The sequence below is a fragment of the Phyllopteryx taeniolatus genome, chromosome 22 (genome assembly GCF_024500385.1).
Source record: "Phyllopteryx taeniolatus isolate TA_2022b chromosome 22, UOR_Ptae_1.2, whole genome shotgun sequence".
Classification (NCBI taxonomy): Eukaryota; Metazoa; Chordata; class Actinopteri; order Syngnathiformes; family Syngnathidae; genus Phyllopteryx; species Phyllopteryx taeniolatus.
Window position 1 is genome coordinate 6,154,817 of NC_084523.1, and position 20,832 is coordinate 6,175,648.

The 20,832-nt window shown below is 45.1% G+C and overlaps 1 protein-coding gene across 8 annotated transcripts in view; it reads left to right on the top strand.

The window, feature by feature from the left end:
- The window catches only part of grm8a (glutamate receptor, metabotropic 8a), a 125,016-nt gene that overhangs the window by 99,480 nt on the left and 4,704 nt on the right, over window positions 1-20,832 (top strand). For 2 of the 8 annotated variants that reach the window (XM_061761472.1, XM_061761473.1), the window contains 5 exons: window positions 1,133-1,336; window positions 10,387-10,526; window positions 13,010-13,156; window positions 13,733-14,154; window positions 15,214-15,580. In XM_061761472.1, coding sequence (XP_061617456.1) covers window positions 1,133-1,336; window positions 10,387-10,526; window positions 13,010-13,156; window positions 13,733-14,154; window positions 15,214-15,580 — 1,280 coding nt within the window. Of the gene's footprint in view, window positions 1-1,132; window positions 1,337-10,386; window positions 10,527-13,009; window positions 13,157-13,732; window positions 14,155-15,213; window positions 15,581-20,184; window positions 20,365-20,406; window positions 20,675-20,832 lie in introns of those variants that run through there. The other 6 variants (XM_061761477.1, XM_061761476.1, XM_061761474.1 and 3 more) reach the window with 5 other exon arrangements.

Genomic DNA, 20,832 nt, shown 5'->3' on the forward strand with positions numbered 1-20,832 from the left:
GACTTTATATATAAAAAGACAACATACAGTAAAGACATTTGAATAGAATGTAAAGAATGAAACCGTTTTTAACAATTTGTGCTCTTCAATTCAATGGACATTGTGCAGCTCCTGGTGCGTGCACCTTGGCCAGCTGGGGGCAGTATAATGCAGACACATGAAAAGTTTCACAACTGACGGTAAGCTGCAGTGATATTAGTCATTTGTTGCAAAAGATAAAGAATATATGCCTAGGAGTATTGTTATATTGTCTGTCCACGTGTTGATGCACCCGCACCGTTTGTGTTCAAATATCTGTTGCTTAAAGGGTTCTAAAACTGCAGCGCCGATGTTATTCGTTAGCCCGTTTAGCATTGAGCTAAAGGGGATTTACTGAGGGTAAGCTACGCGGTTTTTGAAATACACCATGTAATTTTGTTCAGTTTCACAGTAAGCTTTAACTGGAAGTGGCATTAAGTCCTCTTTTTCAAGCTTTGTTGACTAGCTGCCCAAACTGCTGCTTATGAAGTGAGTTGAGTTCACTGCCACCATACAGTGCCCTTATCTCAGATTTTTGCTCATAAGTCAAAGCAAAAATAAAATAGTCCGGAAAAACCAGCAAGTCGGGGGCACCACTGGATTGAAGCTCGTGTTTAAATGCAAATACTGCATGCATTTTGCATTTTTTGCTCCTTGCTGTGCTTAACTGCAATCCTAAAATAGTGATGCGGGTTAAGAGGTATTCCTTCTTCAACAGGCACACTGCCGTAGAAAGCGTGTAAATGTCTAAGGACTTTACATACTGCACATTATGCACTGCGGTCAAATGACTGCGATACAAACGGTTGTTGAGGGAAGGGGTTCAAAACGCGGCCAGGCATTTGCGTCCCGGTCTCGTCCTCGTACAAGGAAAGGCCATTTAGAGCGCATCTCGGCGTGTTCTTTCACCTGTGACTTTGCGCTCGGGACGTGAATGGACCGAGGGCGGTGCCGCTTCATTAAAGGACACTTTTTCGCTATTCCTCACTGCTGTTTTTCTTTTCATAGGCCTTATTCATCATTTAACACGGCCTACTGCCCTCCGGTTTGGAGTAGATTTTGTTGTTTTTTTTTTTGCCGCGATAATGCCAAATGTTTCCGTTTTGCGACTCAGGTTTGGAGAAGGTGGGCCGCGACTCCAGCTACGAGCAGGAGGGCAAGGTGCAGTTCGTGATGGACGCCGTGTACGCCATGGCCCACGCGCTGCACCACATGCACCGCAAGCTGTGCCACGGCTACCCGGGCCTGTGCCCGCGCATGGCGAACGGCATCGACGGCAAGGAGCTGCTCGGCCACATCCGCGCCGTCAACTTCAACGGTGAGTGGCACAGCCATGCTGTCACTTTGTTACTTGCAAACAAACAAAAACACTGCGCTATTTTTGTTCCGTTGCTTATATTTAACGTTACATCAATGCTGGTTTCCTCAGCCCTTCTATGGCATTTTGCTTTGTGTGTTCGCACTAAGCTAGTGGACTTTAAGGCCAATTTTTGTGGTTGTTTGAAATACATGTCATTTTTTGTTTTACGTTTAGTTTAATAGGAAACTTAAGTCGGGTCACTCGTATCTCAAAGGCACCACTTTAAACGGAACGCTCTCCCCAGGGTAGTTGTTTGTCGGTCACACCATTAGGTACGCCTACCAATCGTCATAACAAAAAAAAAAATTATTTAGTTTACGGTACAACTGCACAGCCTCATACTGAGAGCCGTTTGTACAATTTTGATCAACTCTGTTCCATGAGGGGCAAATTATGAGCACTTTTTAAATGAAACGATTTACGGCCCACGATAGCGGCTGGTGTGTCGTGTGCATATATTATCTAATAAGTAGAATCCATTCATCCCTGTAGAATATCTGTCATTCTAAAGCATTTCTCCTGTCGTCTTTATTGCAGGCAGTTGATTGAAATAAATGAATATAATGCAACTAGAACTAGAACAGGATTCCCGGTAGTTCATTTGTTTGACTGCAGCCGCTTTATAATTGCACCAAGAATGTCATTCTAAATTGCTAACACAATGTGCATCTAATAGAAATATATATGTCCAAATAATGAGGAATAAATGAGTTCTCACAAGTGTACTCATCCCAAGTTGTGTAATTATGTGAAAAGCTATTTAAGAATAAAATCAACTGAAATGACTGACATCAATGGCTTCAATTTGGTCAAATGCAGGTGCCCATTTCAGTCCTTCATTTCCCCCTTGTGATTTCTCCCCCCTCCTCACAATTTTAATTGGGCTCCCTCATTTCGTCCTAAATATCGGACGCTATATATTTTTGAATGTTTCCTTAGCCCCCCCCCCCCCCACACACACACACCCGATGCTTCTCGCAAAGGAGTGCGTTTGGATTCTGCCGCTGTCTATCGACAGGGCCTTGATCTGCACTCTTGCGCTCCAAAGGGTATTTTTTAGTTATTGCCAGCTTCGAGGAGAGCCAGATCCTCCCTTAACCCCTTTGAATGGCTTAGCTCAGGTTAGCACAACACGCTGCCGATGTCCCCGGCACCGTGTCGAGGCAGAATAACACAATCGACCGGGAGACGACAGAGCTAGCGAGCAGAGCAGAGAGTCGGTTTCGTGAGTCGCCGACGGCGGAATGTTTTGATCTCACCGCAAGATGTATAAATCACGTGAACATCTTAAGTGTAAATAAATCATCACGCACTTCCCGACGAGGCGAAAGCGGGAGGACGTCCGTCACGTTGAATCTTCACACCAGCGCTCGGCGTAAAGCCGAAAGCCGTTTGAGCGTCGATTTCATATTCTTGATATCCAGCTTCATGTCCATGCACTAGTATCCTCCTTTTTACTTCCTTCTTCACTAGTAAGGCAATTCAGGCCGACGAGTATGCAATTAAACCTTACCAGTGAACTACTGTGCTGCTCTAGTAACCCTCCTGGAATAGCGTTAAAATTCCCACTAATAGTTTTGCCTCACTAGTAACAAACATAAAGTTGTCCTCCTAGTGTGTATAAATGGCATACAGTAGTGGAAGGCATTGTTCTTCTCGTGCCCCTTTGTCATTCTACTCCAAATATCCAGTTTAAGACCCACTATTTGTCATCTCTGTTAAGAAAATTCAGCGCACTAGTAGAACGACTGTTTCTTACTGTTTTTCTGTAACTCGTGACACTTTTGGCCTACTAGTAATCAATTAAAATACTATGCTGCAAAACTACAAGGCACAACTAGAAGGCACGTGTTACAGACTAGCAGCCTCCTGGACCCTACTAGTTGCACCAAAATGCCACTCATAGTTTTGCTTCACTAGTAACATAGTAGTTGTCCTACTAGTATGCCAGTTGTCTTGAAGTGTGGGAAAATGTTATAGGTCTTAATAGAATGTTTGTCTTGATGGGAACCTTTTTCCCACTACTAGTGCCCCTTTTGCACTACTAATTAAACCCTACTTGTAAACTACTGTGCTGCGCAAGTAAAGCTACTTGTGCCAACTAGTAGGCATGTGTAATGCACAGTCATTCCGCTAGTGCGCTGAATTGTCTTACTAGAGGACAATTTTGGCATAGCCTACTAGTGGTACTACTATGTTACTAGTGAGGCAAAACTGCGCAGTAGTTAACTGCGCACTACTAGTGACATAGTCGACATCTAGCGTGCACTTGTCAACTAGTGCACGGTTTTGCCTCAATCGTAACGTAACTTGTGAAATGTCTTAGAGAAGTGGAGAAAATGTTGCTAGTATACACAGTTGCTCCAATAGTACGCAGTGTTGTCTTACTAGTGAGAATAAAGAGTCTACTAGTACATGGATCTACTGGATAGCAAAGATATCAAATTAAAATGAAATTGCTTTCCATCCATCAGCGACGACTGTGTTTAAAATGTAACGTTTGTCTGTCAGGCAGGTTCAGACGCTGCGGTCCCTTCCCCGCCTGTCATACCGCAGCCCACATTCGCCCCCTTCCAGTTACCATGGCGACGGCTCGCCCGTGCCGACGTCGCCAGTGTTAGTTAGCCTCGGTAAAAGTGCCCGACAAAGAGAGTGCGCTACACCGCGAGAGGGAAGCCAAATGAGACAGAAGATGCGATTCTCCTTGAAGCGAATGGGAAGCGCCTTCCCGATAATTCAATCAGCTGGCGAGACGCAGACGATCACGTTCCGCGGGGGTATGAAACGGTTCCACGGAGCCGGCCCGCTCACAAATTGCGCGTCGCTGTCGTCGGGCTTTTCGTATGCAACTCGACGACAAATGGGTGCAGGGCTACTCGATTCTCCTTCTAATTGTAGTACTCCTAGCAACCCCCTGATACTGTGCAGATATTCTTCCGAGTACAAGTCGATGCTGATGACGCTATGACATCGTTGTCATCGGTATATCGTTAGCCTAATAGCATACTTGCCTTAGTCATTTTTTAAAATTTGTCACATCAATAAAAAATGCACCTAAAAGAGAATACAAATGTCCAAAGTTTGAGATAATTTCGCATATAACAAGGAAGATAAAGCGCAATTGGTACCACAACATCGTATAGTAACGAAAATGCATCATAAGCGCATTCGTACACAAGCTGTCGATGGCCACAACTCACGTCAGCCACTCAACACGCAGACCGTCACTCACCAGAACAGGCCTCGCCTTTCAAAGCCATACACACTTAAAGTCACGGATAGTAAGTGAAGATGGAGACCCAAAATCAATATTTATCGAAATACTCGATCAATCAACGGGATAGTCGGTGTAATAGTCTATTCTAAAAATATTGGATAGCCGCAGCTCTAAAAATGACTGGCAATTCTGCTATTAGGCTAATGCTATGAAATAGTTTGCTTAAACAACCTCACATGTAGATTAACTTTGAATTCACATTGGTCTGGCTTTGTTCTGAGCACATTTCTCAGAGGCTTTCAAAATGAAGACCTCACGTCTGTCCTCAAAATCCTCGGCGTCCTTCGCTTGCGTCCTTATTTTTCTGCCTCGCTATCGCCCTCCTTATTCTGTCACGCTTCTGTTTGCTTCACCAACCCGCCGCTGACTCACCAGTTAATGTTTGCACATGGATGACGCACCCCTAAACAAGCAATACCAATGAATACTTACCCTTTGTGTCCACAAGAGAACGCAAGGCCTAACTTTGCTCTCCACATGCCACCATCGTGACCTACATTGAAATACAGTGGCCTGTGTGTTCAATAAAAAGGGGACAAAAGTTTTGTCAAAAGTAGATGTAATATTGTCAGCAACTGTAAGATTATATGCTATAAAAAAAAAATACAATATGATTTAAAAATGTATTGCACGTAACGGTTCAATAGATTTTACCTAAAATATTTCAAAACAGTTCTTAGTTTGAAGGCAAATGTATTTAGGCAGGGATTGTTTCACATAGCACACTTTGCGAATCACTCAACAACAACATGCCTCATTGACAAACATCCACTGACGTTTTCCCAATCTTGTTTGTGCGATCGGCTCTTAGCTTAACATTTATCACAATACAAACACCTGGTAGCATATTTGCTCACATTGGACTGCAAAGCAGTTGGTCACAGAGTTACTTCGACATTAATTATTACAATAATTGTGTTTATACAAAAATATTTTCACTAAAACTGCCATGGGACAAAGTTGAACTGACCTGCCAAGGTTAATTCAGATGCACACTTAGGAGAAAATGTACCACCAGGGTCAGTGTAGATATACATTTTGAATTTCCATCACATTTCTGCTGGCTATTTGTTGTTCCGCTCAAGCGAGTGCAAGACGAGAAAACTTTCTTCGCAGTCCGCCAGGTCACGTCTCCCGCCAGGAGACGAGGCGGACCCCGACACGGGAAGCAGCTTGCGCTAATTAGAGCGGCTTGACTTTGAGGGGGTGAACTCCGTACCCGGCAGCGTGTAACCTGGCACGAGCGCCGGGGAGGGAGGGGGTCGCGGAGGCCGAGCAACGACGAAGGTCTTCGACCGGCTGGCCGACGACAAAGCGCGCCTACTCGTAATGACCGGAGTTGAGCGCAGAGCACCGTAATGGTGGAATTTACTTGCTAACAGATGATGAACTCGCCCGGGACCTAATGATCTCGGGGAGCGAGAGCGAGCCGAAAGGACCGTCGCGACCTGACCTCGCGAAGAGGCGTGAGAAATAAAAACCTATGGCCATAACGTGGCTGAGATGGCGAGGAGAGGAGAGGTGACGGACAGCCTGTTAAGACAAATGGCTTATTTTTTACCGGTCGATAACAACTTCAGACGGGGACAGGATCCGGTAAAAGGTCTAACCTATTTAGCACAATTTGTGCGTGATGACCCTCTGAAGTAGCGAGCGCGTTGTCGCGACTTTGCCGGGGCGGGTCGACTTTGAGAAGCGGGAAACTTTAAGAAACAATAGTACAGAGGAGCTTAGTTTTAAATCCCCGAGGTCGTCGGCCGTACGGAAGACCGAGAGGGTAAAATGAGTGCCGCGTGCATCGCAATATCTAAAGTTGGGGAGCTGAACCATTTGGGAAGAATAATGGAGAATGTGATATTTTCAAAGCTGAGTAATAAGTCAATTTGTCTGTCTTGTTGCCACAACTGTCTCCAGTTCAAGCTGTATTAAGCCAGAACTGTTAGCATACATGAAATACTAGTCTACACTCTACTAAAGAAGCGCTACCTCACAATGGAATCATTATTGAGCGAACAAGATGATGCATTTCGTTTCTTCAGTGACTCCTTTCCCATTGTCTCACATGGCTGCAGCGGCGGTTCCTGGCACAAGCAACATTGCGGCGGCACTGAGGTGGCGTTGCGAAAATATTTGCTGCAAAGGCGTGACATGATGAGCACTGGCGCCCCCTCTGTGCGACAGTTAGTAGAGATGCACTGTGATGTCCATGTTCAGAGTGAATGTAAATCCCAGGGCTGACATTCTAGCATAGATGAAATCTCCCTTGGGGTTATTGTTCTATACTACGTCTAACGAACCATCGCAGTCCCTATAGATCAGTTAATTCCATCCCCGCCCAGCTGTGGAAACGAACACGGCGGGCACAAAAGAAAATGCTATTCTTACTGGTCGCAGAGCAAACAAAAAGACAGCCCGACACGCAACCTGGAACTACTACTGTTACGGGGGAACAACAAACAACACTACGTAATTCCTAACACTGTTTTACAAAATGCCGCGAGGCAGGCAGGCAAGTGGCGCTTTAACTCCAGCTGTAGCATGCCAAGTCGCATTTGTATATAGTCGTCGGTAATGCCTTGTAGTATTTGACTCTTTGCTTAAACAACCTCACATGTAGATGAACTTTGAATTCGTGCCCATGTTTTACTTAATTGTTTGGCATCACTTTGTTGCCCCTTAAGTTACTGTTGTGCAAGGTCCCTGTTCGTTTTACAGCATGACAAACTCAATAGATGCGAACGCGAGCGACCCTCCACCTTTCAAGCCACTGCAGATGGAAACGGTTGAGTCAACCCACTCGTTTAGCTAAAGTCACGGAAATGTTAAACAGTTCTGTGGCGTCATTGAATTGTGCTCCTGATTCATTAGCCTCTGATTGCATGTCATTTTCTTAAAAAGAACTGCCTCAGACTGACATTTAATCCCCTACTTATTACCTGCCGCTCTTGCAACAAGCAGCAGGTAATACGTTACTAGGGTTTATTGACATAACGTGGTTTTTTTTTACACTCCGCCTCAGCTATCGCAGAAGCGGCGAATGCATGGCTACGCCACGTGTTCAAGGTTTAGCGTTTGAGTTTTTCACGTTTGGGGGTTACGGAGGTGAAGGCAGTTAAAAGGCCTGGAAAAAGGGTCGATGTGAAGTTTTCACCAATTTGTGCCTTGAGAGAGATTCGATGCAGCCCGGGAAAGAACTTGCTCAGCATCTGGCGGCGTTGTCGTCACAACGCCAAATTGATCCCTGTACAGTGGAAAGTTTCGAAAGGAGCCTAGTTCTCCTGATGATCTTTGGGCAAGATTAGCAGCCAAGAAAATTTTGGCGCAGTGAAGAAAATGCTTAAATATTCAGAAGCGCGCAAGGATAAGAGGGAAGATCAGTAGAAAAGACGCGCGAACGAACGTTCGGTCCTGCCTAAACGCACGCACAGTGATGTCCTGATATATAAATGTCATTTGTAGCGTAACCAAGCTGGTGAGTCAAAAGCCCACATCGCAAATCATCTTTCATCCTTGAAGTTAACAGAAAAGCCATTTTTACGATCCAGAAAGGTAGACGGACAAAAGCAATAAAAACATTTGTAATAAGGCACATACCAATAATATAAATATAACAATAATATTGTAAAGAACTTGTGAATAATGTATAATTCATTGCAATCGTGAGTACCGAGGGCAGTATAATACAGACGGTCACAACTCCTCAGTAAGATGCAGTTCTAGTCGTCATTTTTTTGCAGGGGATAAAGAATCTTACAGTATTTATATTGTCGATCTACATGTGTCGCTTCAACATTTGTGTTGAAATATGTATTGCCGAAAGCATTATTACATCACGCCGATACTGTTGGTATTTTTGTTATTTGTATTTTTTGGAGCATTATGCGGATATTCTTAAGCCAAAGCTATGTGGTTGTTTCAAATACACATAATTTGTATTTTTCTGTATAGTTTCACAGTAAACTTCAGCTGGGAGTGGCAATAAAAACTTTGGTTTCCCTGTCCTTGCTGCATCAACTCACTGGTATTGACCATTACTTAGCTATTATGACCATCTTGAAATAAAGAAGGTAAATCAGCAGATATGATTAAAGATGTCTTGATTTTTTTGGTAAGATAGCTGTACATTGTTGGACCTGGAAAGGTACAAACCCTTCTTGTCCTAAAATTAGCCTTAGAGTGGACGATAGCATTGATTGCACCTTGAGTGCGTTCAATGATAGTCCCTCCATGAAGCAAAGTGCATGAATTCTCCTCAAGTTGTTGCTCTTATTGTTTTTCTTTCAGACAAACGGTCGACCAAACCGGCCTTTATTTAAGCCCACACAGGCTTTATAACAAAGGGGGGGATGGGGTTTGAAAGTGTCTGCTGTGGGGAGAAACAGAGCGGAGAGACGACGGGTATGTTTTTTTGTTTTTTTGGGCGGGGGAGTAGAAAGGGAGCGACGCGATGAACCAAGACTAAAAGTTAAGGCGAACCAGACTGGAATAGAAGTACATGAAGACAGATGCAGCTGCTGCGCAAGGAAGGAAAGAAGGGCCTGGCTTTAAGACGGCGAACAGACTGCAAACATGTCCCTTTGTAAAGGCCACATTGTTTTTATAGTAGAGCTGCAATTGCGCAGATGTTTGGCTTTCCACCTCAGCCGGAGACAAAATAATTGTTTACAGAATAAGTGTGCGTCACTTAGTCAGTCAATACTTCCCTCTTCTGTCCTGTCCAATGAACCCAACGATAGCTGTATTCATTAGGAGAGCTCGGGCCGCCATCCCTGAAGCTGAAATCTAAATGAAGTTACGGGAAGTCGTCCGGTACAAGCTTTCCAACATAACGGCGCGACGCTCCCAGCCGCTATTTCAATTTGCACCAATTCCCGCTGCTTTTAAAACCACGCTTATTTACATCCACCCACACAATCACTCAAGACTGAATTATCGTCTTCAGCTCAAGGTAAAAATGAAAAGAAAAAAAGGAAAATAATTCTCCACTTGCATCAGTTTAAAAGATGTAAAATAGCAAGTAAGGTGAGGATGGTACATTTATCTGACATATTTTCCACCTTCACTGATGTCTAGGGATGCCTTGAACCAGACCCCAACCAAAGTGGCCCCGAAGTGAACACACCCACGGTTAAAGTTCTTTTAAAGCGTCGCTGAATTGTTTTCCTTTTTATGTATCGTCAGCTGTATCCCACCATATCAATGACTTATAGTCGCCGGGTTTTATTTCCATAATGCAACGCTTCCTTCACATGTACACGGTAATTGGATTTTCTCTTGCGCTCCGTCCGTGTCCGCCATCCGATTGGATTGTCTGCATTAAAAAAAAATACTGAAGGAAAAAAGGACAGCTGAAACGGAACAAAAGGAGAAATAGCTTATTGGCGCCTAGCAAAGCGAAGACATAAACGTACTCGTGCGTGCGTTTATTCACTCTTGAGCACATACGCAGTTTATATTGTAGACGGAACATAACACTTATTATATAATATATCTGTTAAATAGAAATCTGCATTAATCCTGCATGTGGAAGAAGCGCTTTTTTGATAATGCCATAAAAATGTTATCACGAGGCTTCCGGTGGTTTTTCAGTGAACACCAAATGTGCAATATAGCATAGTTACCATGACAACGCTGTTTAAATGTGGAGCGCAGCCTACTCCTCTCAGGTGCGCATCAAGTGATTTTTTTTTTTGCAGGCTAATTGCCATCACCTACTGTTTCCCCCTCTCAGGAAGTGCCGGCACTCCGGTGGTTTTCAACGAGAACGGAGACGCGCCGGGAAGGTACGATATTTTCCAGTACCAGATCACCAACAGATCCACCGCCGAGTACAGAGTCATCGGCTCCTGGACCAATAAACTGCACCTCAAGGTGGGACGACCCATGATTTTCAAAGCACATATCAAACAGATGAAGGCGAACTCACAGACTGTTTGGAAGTCCACACAGGACTTCGTTAAAACAAGCAAACAAAAAAAAGACAGATGGGAAGAGTAACGGGCAATAAATGCTTTCCACGTGATGGATGCCTGGCTGAGTGTGATTGAACATATGTTTTGTTTTTGTCTATAAAACCGGTTGGGGTGATACGATGCGGTGAAAATTGTTGGCAGAATAGCTGATATACAGAGGATATAAAAAGTGGACGCACCCTTGTTCAAATACCAGGTTTTGGTGATATTTACAAAATGAGACCCTGATAATTCATTTCCAAACATTGTAGAGATGGGACGTAAAGTGAACTGAAAAATTTGCACGAGTGCGCGCATCCTACTATAACTCGGTTGTGGCTGTGTCCAGAATTTACAGATCACATTCAAACTCGCCAGCATGATTTAAAGTGTCTAATGAACCCCAAATAAATGCCGGCTAATCTGTAGTGGGTTTTTCTAATGGGCAATTTTTGTTCCTTCTAGTAGAAGCCTGAACGTTTTGTGCTAACACTGCCGTTTGGAACTGTTCCTAATTCTCTCCGCTTTGACTAAGGCCCCAGTTCCAGCTGAAGAAAACAAGACAAGGTTTAACCTTGGCTTCATCGCACTGTAACACATTTACACGTTTGGGAGCTTTTAAGGTCTGATGAAACCAAGGTTGAAATGTAGTTTTTCGTTAGCTAGAACTAGGGTGTTCTTCAACAAGGTGGAGGGAATTATGAACAGTTCTAAATCACACTCGGCATTAAAACCTTGCGGCTTTTACTAGAAAGCGAAAACAGTCAGGAAAAGACTACTAGAACAACTTAAATTCCTTTTGAGGTCATCAGAGGCACCTTAAATGGCGGCAGATGTGCGCCGACTGCCATTTAACATGAGTTTGAAGGTGATGGGTAGATTCTGAATACAGCCACTTCCCAGTTATGAAGTGTGCGCACACTTGTACATCCGCATTATTTGAGATATTTTGACTTCCTCTCAGATTTGACCCCAAAAAAATCATTGGAGTTGTACTGGTTATAGGTCACATGAATAGTGGAAAAAGTTTAGAAATGATTAAAATGATGACAAAAACCTGTCATTTGAAAAGGGGTGTGTAGACTTTATATCCAATGTAAAATGACTACACCTTCATTGGCAGTAACGCGTCTAGAACCTGTAGGCTGTTTAAAAAAAGAACCAAGTGAATTTATTTTGGGTTACTCTGACAAAGATCGGTAAGTCAACGAATGAGGGATGAATCAGATAAGGGAGATGTATTCTGTCGGAAGCGATCATGCGGCGCGAGATGTTTGAAAAAGTTTCCAAACCACGCTTATTTGCACTCCCGCTCACGCGCAGACATGCGAGGATGTGAAGTAATTATTTTCCCTGACAGTTATATTTGCATCTCCAGAGCAAACTGCCAAGCTGTGGATGGGAAACATACTAGAATTCTCATTTCAGCTTTTCCACTGGTCATTTAGATGCGTAATTGTATTTATTTACTTTTTCAACTGCTCAATTGCGTTTGAAGCAGCGGTTTCCAAACTGGGGTCAGAGAGCTGTAGCTTGGGAGAAGTCAAAATAATTAGCAATAAATTATGAAAATATCCACATATGGGGACTGGTGTGCCAATGAAACAAACATAATCAATTCCTACCTACTTTAGCTTTGGGTAACAAAGGGTTTATTATTATGACAGGAATATATTTATTGGAAATATAGGTGTGTGTGTCCCGAGAAAAAGTCCTTTCCAGATTCAGCGGAATATCGTGAGGAAAAAATTGTATTGTGGAAATTGTTAAAACACAGCTTTATCTTGAACAATGCAAACTCTGGAATCTCTGTCTCGATAAACACAATATTCCTTAGTTTGGTGGTTCTCTTAAGTGTTGTACGACTGTCAATAGTGAGATGTGGGCTCCCTCTAGCGGTAGCTAACAGAATCACTGAATTAAAGGTTGAAACGGTGAACAACGCTACAGTGGCTTCAACCTTTTTTTAAATCACTGCATTTGATTACAGTTCAGTTGTAGTTAACTCGCATGCACAATTCTGTTGCATTTAATCTTTTACTTGTTTTCATGTAACTTAAGTGAAATACATTTTAATTGAATCTATATTCATGTCGATTTTTCATTTTCCTACATCTAAGCGCAGTGTTAATGTTCAAATGGCAGTTATAGTGGCTTACAATAATATGAAATATACCTTTTAGTAATAAAACATCTGCCTTGTTTTTTCTTTTAATGGTGGTACTTTGATAGCAAAGTATTTTGTGTAAACAGTTTGAGAACCATTAGACTTATTACGTATGAAAAGTCTTAATTCAAATGTGTATATGTCTACCTATCATGTTTTTCCATTTATTATTATTGCACATTCTTTTCGTGTGCATTTCGACTAAATTGTCGCGACGACGGGCCTTTTCCCCGCAGGTCAAGGCCATGCGCTGGAAGACCGGTGACCCATCGCTGCCGGCCTCGGTGTGCAGCCTCCCGTGCCGCGCCGGGGAGAGGAAGAAGGTGGTGAAGGGGGTACCCTGCTGCTGGCACTGCGAGCGTTGCGAGGGCTACCACTACCAGGTACACGGGGGCGGGGGGCGAACGTCTTCCTTCATTAAAGGTAGTTTAACGAGACACGAGCAAGTTCGCGTGTTAGTTTGTCGGGGTACAGTCAAAGTACGAAGAAAATATCAAGCATAACAGCAGCCGGGCTGGCAAAAGTCAATGAGGAGGATCAACAGTCATTTTGCTAACAGGAGCGGCGGCAAGCGGTTCAATAATTACTGTAGATTTGGGACTTGAGGGGCGGAAGTCCTGTAGCCATGGCGCCATGACAAAACACAAGCGCGTCACAATAAAGCAAGTGGAGGAAAAACAATGCGCTACATGCAGTTGGGGATTTGGAGTCGTTAACGCGGATGAATGGGCCTCCGTCGGACAGGTAGGATCTGAACCCGGAGAGGGCGGCGTCGGCAACGTAGGCGGTTTCAAGCCGGGCGAGAGGATTATTGTCTCCCGTTTGTTCATTTTACGGTAAATAAAAAATAATACAGCGCATCATATCGTACGCGGAGCCTGTACTACTACTTTCGCCAGTCTTTTTACCCAAGTATCTGTACTTCTACCGAAGCGCGAATACATTTGCCATCTCCGCAGGCTTCCGAGTTCACGTGCGAGCTGTGTCCGTACGAGATGCGGCCGGACGCCAACCGCACCGGCTGCGTGCCCATCCCCATCATCAAGCTGGAGTGGCACTCTCCGTGGGCCGTGGTCCCCGTCTTCCTCTCCATGCTGGGCATCGTCGCCACGTCGTTCGTCATCGTCACCTTCGTGCGCTACAACGACACGCCCATCGTGCGAGCGTCGGGCCGCGAGATGAGTTACGTGCTCTTAACGGGGATCTTCCTGTGCTACGCCATCACCTTCCCGATGATCGCCGCGCCGGACGTGGGCGTTTGCTCCTTCCGCAGGATCTTCCTGGGCTTGGGCATGTGCTTCAGCTACGCGGCGCTCCTCACCAAGACCAACAGGATACACCGCATCTTCGAGCAGGGGAAGAAGTCCGTAACCGCGCCCAGGTGAAGATCGACCCTCGCGTGTCGTCGCGGATGCAATTGATACTTTGCGCGCACGGATGCGCCTTATTCACGAGACACGAACGAGCAGCTCTTCTTCCGGGCCTCGCCGCCATTATTCATCATCGGGCGTGAACTCGTGCCTTTTCGCGCTCAGCGAGAGACCCTCCCGGGACACCGCGTCAACCGAGCGACCGAAAAGTTAACGTCTGATTCAACGGCCGTCGGTTTCAAGCGTGTACCGACGGGAGACCGTCCGTTTCCTTGCCAGATCTTGAACTGACTGGAGTTTTCCCCATAAATAGTTTTTGAAAACGGTTCGGACCGTTCGGTTTGGTTCAGCACGCGCAAGTTATTTTTCCCCTCATTTCCTATGGCGGCGAAGCGTACAGTAGCGTTAACGACAGCCAAGACGTCGGCGCGCAGTGTCGCGGCGTCACGTCGACTCGTCGAGTAGTCGAACAGGCGCGAGGCGGCATGATCTCCCAGCGACGCAGCAGCCAATTATCTCAGTACTCGAGCGGGATTCATAACGCCGCAACGGCATACGGCGCTCTTTCGGTGCACTTTTTGCACCAGAACCGCGCAGGATCCCAGGAGAATCCTTCCGGAAGCGTACGAAGGCGATTTACAGGGAGCTCTCCGTTTACATTTCAAGGTTACCGACCAAAGCGCGATCTAGTTTGCCCCGCGGCGTAATAAGTCGTCACGTGGCTCACGAAGGGGCGCTCGTTTACCACGGTATCATTTTTCATTTGATTGTTTCATATTCTTGGCTTTGAAACTTTAGTCAGGAAACGAACATAATGCTCACCAATGAAAAACACGGATCTACACTAATGTAATTTATTTTTCCTCACAAGCCGGCCAGCTCAAAACCAAAAGAACGTTTCTGTCGCCGCCGACTTCCTCGGCTAACTAAGATGACATTCGGTTGCCGTGAAGGCGGGCGGATTAGTCTTTCGTCCTATACCGAAGTCTGATAACCGTTAACCACTTCTCAAATTGTCAAATGTTCTGTTTTTCATGCGCCTCCGCCTTAAAAAGGTCGTCTCATCGCAGGTTCATCTCTCCGGCCTCCCAGCTGGTCATTACTTTCAGCCTCATCTCAGTGCAGCTGTTGGGCGTGTTCGTGTGGTTCGCCGTGGACCCGCCGCACACGGTGGTGGACTACGGCGAGCAGCGCACCCAGGACCCCAGGGCGGCGCGCGGGGTCCTCAAGTGCGACATCTCGGACCTGTCGCTCATCTGCTCCCTGGGCTACTCCATCCTGCTGATGGTAACGTGCACGGTGTACGCCATCAAGACGCGCGGCGTTCCCGAGACCTTCAACGAGGCCAAGCCCATCGGCTTCACCATGTACACCACCTGTATCATCTGGCTGGCCTTCATACCCATCTTCTTCGGAACTTCGCAATCTGCAGAGAGGGTAAGCGTTTGACCGTAACGGAGTCGAGTTAATTTGTATAGCCCTTAATCCCAAAAGAATCTCAAACGGCTTCACGGGCGCACAGTTGGCAAAAATAAACGACATCCCCCGACCCCTCTCGGAGCGGGCAGCGGCAGTAAAACGGGCCAAAATCCAAATGTCAGGGGGGGTAAGGCTGGGCAAGAGGTAATTTACATTCTTGCTGCGGTTTAACTAAATGTACCAGTGTACAAAATGTCTTAAGTTGATATTTAACTATTTCTAGAAAGTTAATTGCTCTAAATCAGGGGTGTGAAACTCAAATTCACGGTGGGCGAAAATTCCAAATTGGGACAACGTCGTGGTCCAAACTCAATATTTAATGAAAAATGACTGCGATATGCACGTTTCCGTACTCTGCAGAAATGTAACGTTAAAGTTTATCATATGACAACAATGTTAAGTTAACCGTTTGGCCATTATTGGGAAGTGTAAATTTGGTCGAGGAGACCGGTAGCATAATTGCTAACGACTTCAACAGAAAGGGAAGGGGCGCTCGCCGGTCTAGACTGATGGGTCAACACACTAGCAAAGCATTCTGGGATTAGTAATATTAGCGGCGCATGTGCTATATATATTTGATATGGTCTCGCGGGCCAAATATAATTTGACACACAGGCTCTAAATCGTCCGGGTCGGGTGTTCCAGAGTACCGGAGCCCAAATGGAGAATGTTGTAGAACCTTGTTTTTAGCACTCAGTCACCAAAAGACCAGCATGTTAAATGTACGGTATCGGTAAGTAAGCCAGCCGCCTTGGTGTCAACGGCTCGGACAGTAGACTCGGGAGGGGAACTACTCTGTATTTTCTTCCACGCAGGCGTCCCAATACGAACGTACCCGTCTTATGAAGTATTCAGTGACAGGTTAGCGGTGACGATGCATTTATGGGCTTCCCATAGGTATGGCTGAGCTCTCCTGCGCGTTTTCCAACGTTATTACATTTCGGAATTACCCATTTCACAGTTATGGATTTTGACTGGTCACCGTTGCGGAACGGATGCCTTTTCGCACTCGCCAAAAGCTTTTTCGGAGATGAAATATGCGTTCGCGGCTACAGAAATAGGTGGCTGGCAATAGAGTTTTGTCAGCTGTAGCTACGCTAATATGTTACGTCTGCCTGACTGAGTTTTGAGTGTATGTAGTTTTTCCATTTGCTCGCGTAATGACTGGAGGCATCTAAAAATCTCGTTTTAAAACGGAAAGAAAAACGCCAAAGGGAGTTGTAGCTGCTCGAGCGGCCGACTCTAAAACGTCTGCCCCATTTTGTCATCTTCCTCTCCCAAAGCAGCTCAGTACCTTCGAGTCCACCGAAGTTTCACGACTTCCCTCCCGCTCGACAGCGGAAGAGCCGGCGGGTAAAATGTCTCCCTACTTCGGAGCGTCACTCGTGCCTTTATTTGTTTTATTTGTCCTTTTCCCCTGCACCTCAGCCCCATTTTTCTTTGAAGGCCGGTGCTGACTGAGAAACAATGTCGCCTAAGCTCTCATACGGGGGCGGAAGCGTTATTGTATTTTTCGTAGTTTCCCTCACCCGACATTTACTGAACCGAAGATCTTTTCAGTCGCTTGTTCTTAACGTCGGACACTCGGTTCCTAAAGTTAGATTAGAGAATATGCGGGGCTTTCGACATATAGCGATAAGGTTTACCGTGTGTTAATCCGGTACGGTTCAGTTGTATTTACCAAACTGCCATATTTATTTGGGTACAATTTGTATTGAACTTGCATATAAATGTTTAAATTGAATGAATGTTTAAGGACCTTTATTGAAGCACAGCGTGAATGTTCACACTGTGCATAATGTCGCAGTGTCTTAAAATGAAGAATATACTTTTTAGGAATAAAAAGCTTTGTTTTGGTTGAAAATTTTTGTACATGTCGGTACTAGCTAAAACGTTTGGGATCACTACGTTACACGATTGATTTAGCAAGCTATCGAGTGTAATTTTCTCGTGGAAATGTTTTCCCCTCCAATGTAATGTTGTTGTTATTGCCATAATCAGAATCATCTTTATTTGCTAAGTATGTCCAAAAAACACAAGGAATTCGTCTCCGGTAGTTGGAGCCGCTCTAGTACGACAACAGACAGTAAATTGACAGAACACTTTAGAGATATCAAGACATTGACAAAAACAGTCACTGAGCAATAATAATAATAATGTGAATGAAATGTATACAGTTGGTAATGTAAGCCAGTGGAGTTCTGAAGCGCACTTTTTCCTCATCTCGACCCGATTGGCCGTTCGTTGTACAAGCTCCACCCTTAGCCAATATAATGGAACCGTCTTCCCGCAGATCCAATCTCCTCACGAGGCCACGACCCCGCGTACTTTTTGCAGCGGCGTGGTGTGTATTGACATATCGTTGCGTTCGCTCTCTTGACTCTCCTAATTAGTCCGTGCGCCTTTGTGTGTTTTTGCACGACGGCACGCCGCGTGTAATTGGGATATCCGCTGTGCCTTTTATGTGTCCTATCTAATTGGAATATTGTGAGGAAACTGGCTGGTTTAGAGGGCGGAAGGGAATAACCTGGTAGTGATGTGGTTGGCTGATTTGGGGGGGGGGGGGGGGGGCTTTAATGAGGAGAGTTAGGATCAACTTTCTCGTCACGGCCTCCCATATCCCGCTCGGGTTTGTCGGAATGCCAACGACAGAACTCCTTTGCGCCCGATTACTCTTAGGCACTTTGGAATGTGGCAAACATAAAATACACAACAGCAATCATACCCAAGCGCCACCGATCCCTAAAAGCACTATCAGAACTCAATAATGAAAGTCAATTGTGATTACAGCGCTGTATGGTGTCAGTGAAGTCAACTCATTTAACAACAAACAACCATTTGGCAGATAGGGTCATATTTTCCCGTTGGCGTGTAAGTCGGTATCAAGATGACTGCAGTTGTTGTAAACGGCGCTTTCAGACAGATTCCCAAGCCGCCGTGCATCACGTTTGAATTAATACGGCGAGGGGCCAGGTGTCCGTCAGCGTGTCGAGTCAACCGCCGGAGGCACGGACCACGAGAGCGACTCAACACGCGCAATACGATGTTTCACCTTTTCGGCGGCGCGAGAGGAATTCTGGTTAAGTTAAGCCCAGGTATCAGAGGGAGCGCCCACATTTTAGGGTCACTCCAACATAGCTCGAGGACACGCAAGTTATAGACTTAAGTGGAAGGCAGAACGGGCGCAGAGTCTTTTCTGACTTGTGCATACTGCAGAATATAGCCCATAGTGAACAATTGTTCCTAAAAGATGTTTCGTTTATCGGCAGTCTCAGTTGACGTTTAAAATGATAGAACTGTGTAAGACGAATAATTGCGCACACACCTCCTAATCCACATCTCCCTCTTTCTCTCACTCGTACCTGTTTTGAGTCAGAGCGGCGTCGAGCATTCGAAGAGGGTCCGGACAAGTGCCGATGGGGGGGGATGACAGCGGGGAGAAGAGCCGTAGTGTCGTAATAGCAAGACGGGATGATTGAGGCGAGGAGAGCCGAGGGCGGTTGAAGGGGCTCGACAAATTGCACATGAGAAGAGGGTGAAGTGCGGCGTGTTAAAGCTCCAGGTGGAAGATTGTGAGGTTACTATGGACAGTTAATCAGTATCTTCCCCTTTTTGCAAAGTGGATGCCATCCAATGGTTCTCACCCAAAGTATTGGAAGGGCAAGGTCAATTCCTTTTTTGTTGATCAAAAGATAAAAATTCCAGCTCTTATTTCAAGGTATTTACAGTGCAACTCAGGACTGAGCACCTTTTTGTTTAACGCCACCCACTTTTCAAGTGAGCAAAAGTATCGGAACAGACATTTTAAAATAAAGTGAGTAATATTTGGTGACCTAACCCTTACTTTTTTGAAATGCTTTTCCAGTTGTTGTTTTTTTCTGGTGGGTTTTCCCCCCTTCAGCCTCCTCCTCAGGAGGTAAAACCCACGCTTTATCGGGTTTAGGTCCAGCGATTAGTTTGGATGCATTTTTGGAAGTCGCCAGACAAAATGGTTTTGTAGACTTCAGAATTGATTCTGCCGCTACCATCATGAAAAGACGAGCGAGCAAGCTGTGGCGTTACCTCCTCCTTGCTTCACAGATGAGCTCGTGGGTTTTGGATCATAAGCAGATCCTTTCCATCACTTCTGTCTCATCGTTCCAAAATCCAATCTGGCCTTCCGATGAGCGGTTCACATCTTATATGGAAGTTTTCGAACAGTCGATCGTAACCCCCACCCCTTCCCCGTCGGCAGTGATGTCTATCAGTTTGTCTTGGTCAGTAGTTTTTGTTTTTCAGGACATTCACAATGTTTGTAGAATAGCTCTTCTCTCACCTTCAAAATGGTTTTCACAGGTTTCAATACTTTTGCTCACTTGAAAAGTGGGTGGCTTCAAGCAAAGGTGCTCTGTCCTGAGTTGTTGAGCACAAGTATTCATACCCCTTCACATTTTTCTGTTAGACTATTTGTTTACAAACAATTTATATAAAATATGCCATAATGACCAAGTAAAAACATATTCGGTACATAAGTATTCACAGTCTTTGCGACGAAACCATGGAATTATCCGAAAATATTTCAGCAGCATCGAAGGTCCCAAAAAGCACCGGTTGTTTGGAACCACCGGGACCCTTCCGTCTGACCCGAGAAGAAGGGCCTCTGTCAGAGAGGTGAACAAGAACCCCTCGTGGAGATAAAACCATTCAGAAAGTCAACCATTGCTAACGCACGTGGCAGCCCGCCAAAAGACACTTTAAGGATTGTCAGACCTGCAGTAACAAAATTATCTGGTCTGAATTGCAAGTGTCATATCTGGAGGAGGATGTACCGCTCATCACCTGGCTAGCACCATCCCTACTGTGAAGCAGGGTAAGATGACAGCTGCCAAACAGAGGAATTCTTCAAAAGAAGTTGCTGTGGAACTCTGACGAGGGTGTAGATTGACCTTCCAACATGACATTGACCCAAACCACACGGGCTTCAGGAGCAGCCTGGACTTGAATCCAATGGAACATCTCTGTAAAGATCTAAAAATGGCTGCCCATTCAACTTTAAGAGGATTGGAAGAAAATGCCCCAAGCTCGTAGAGACAGACCACCTCTGTATCTGTTTACATTGTCAATAAATTTGCACAACTGTTTTGGGATATTTTTTTTTAAACTATTCAAATCCGCTTTAGAATAAGTTTAATGTGGAAAAAGTGAGTGAATAATTTGTGGTGCCACTGTAA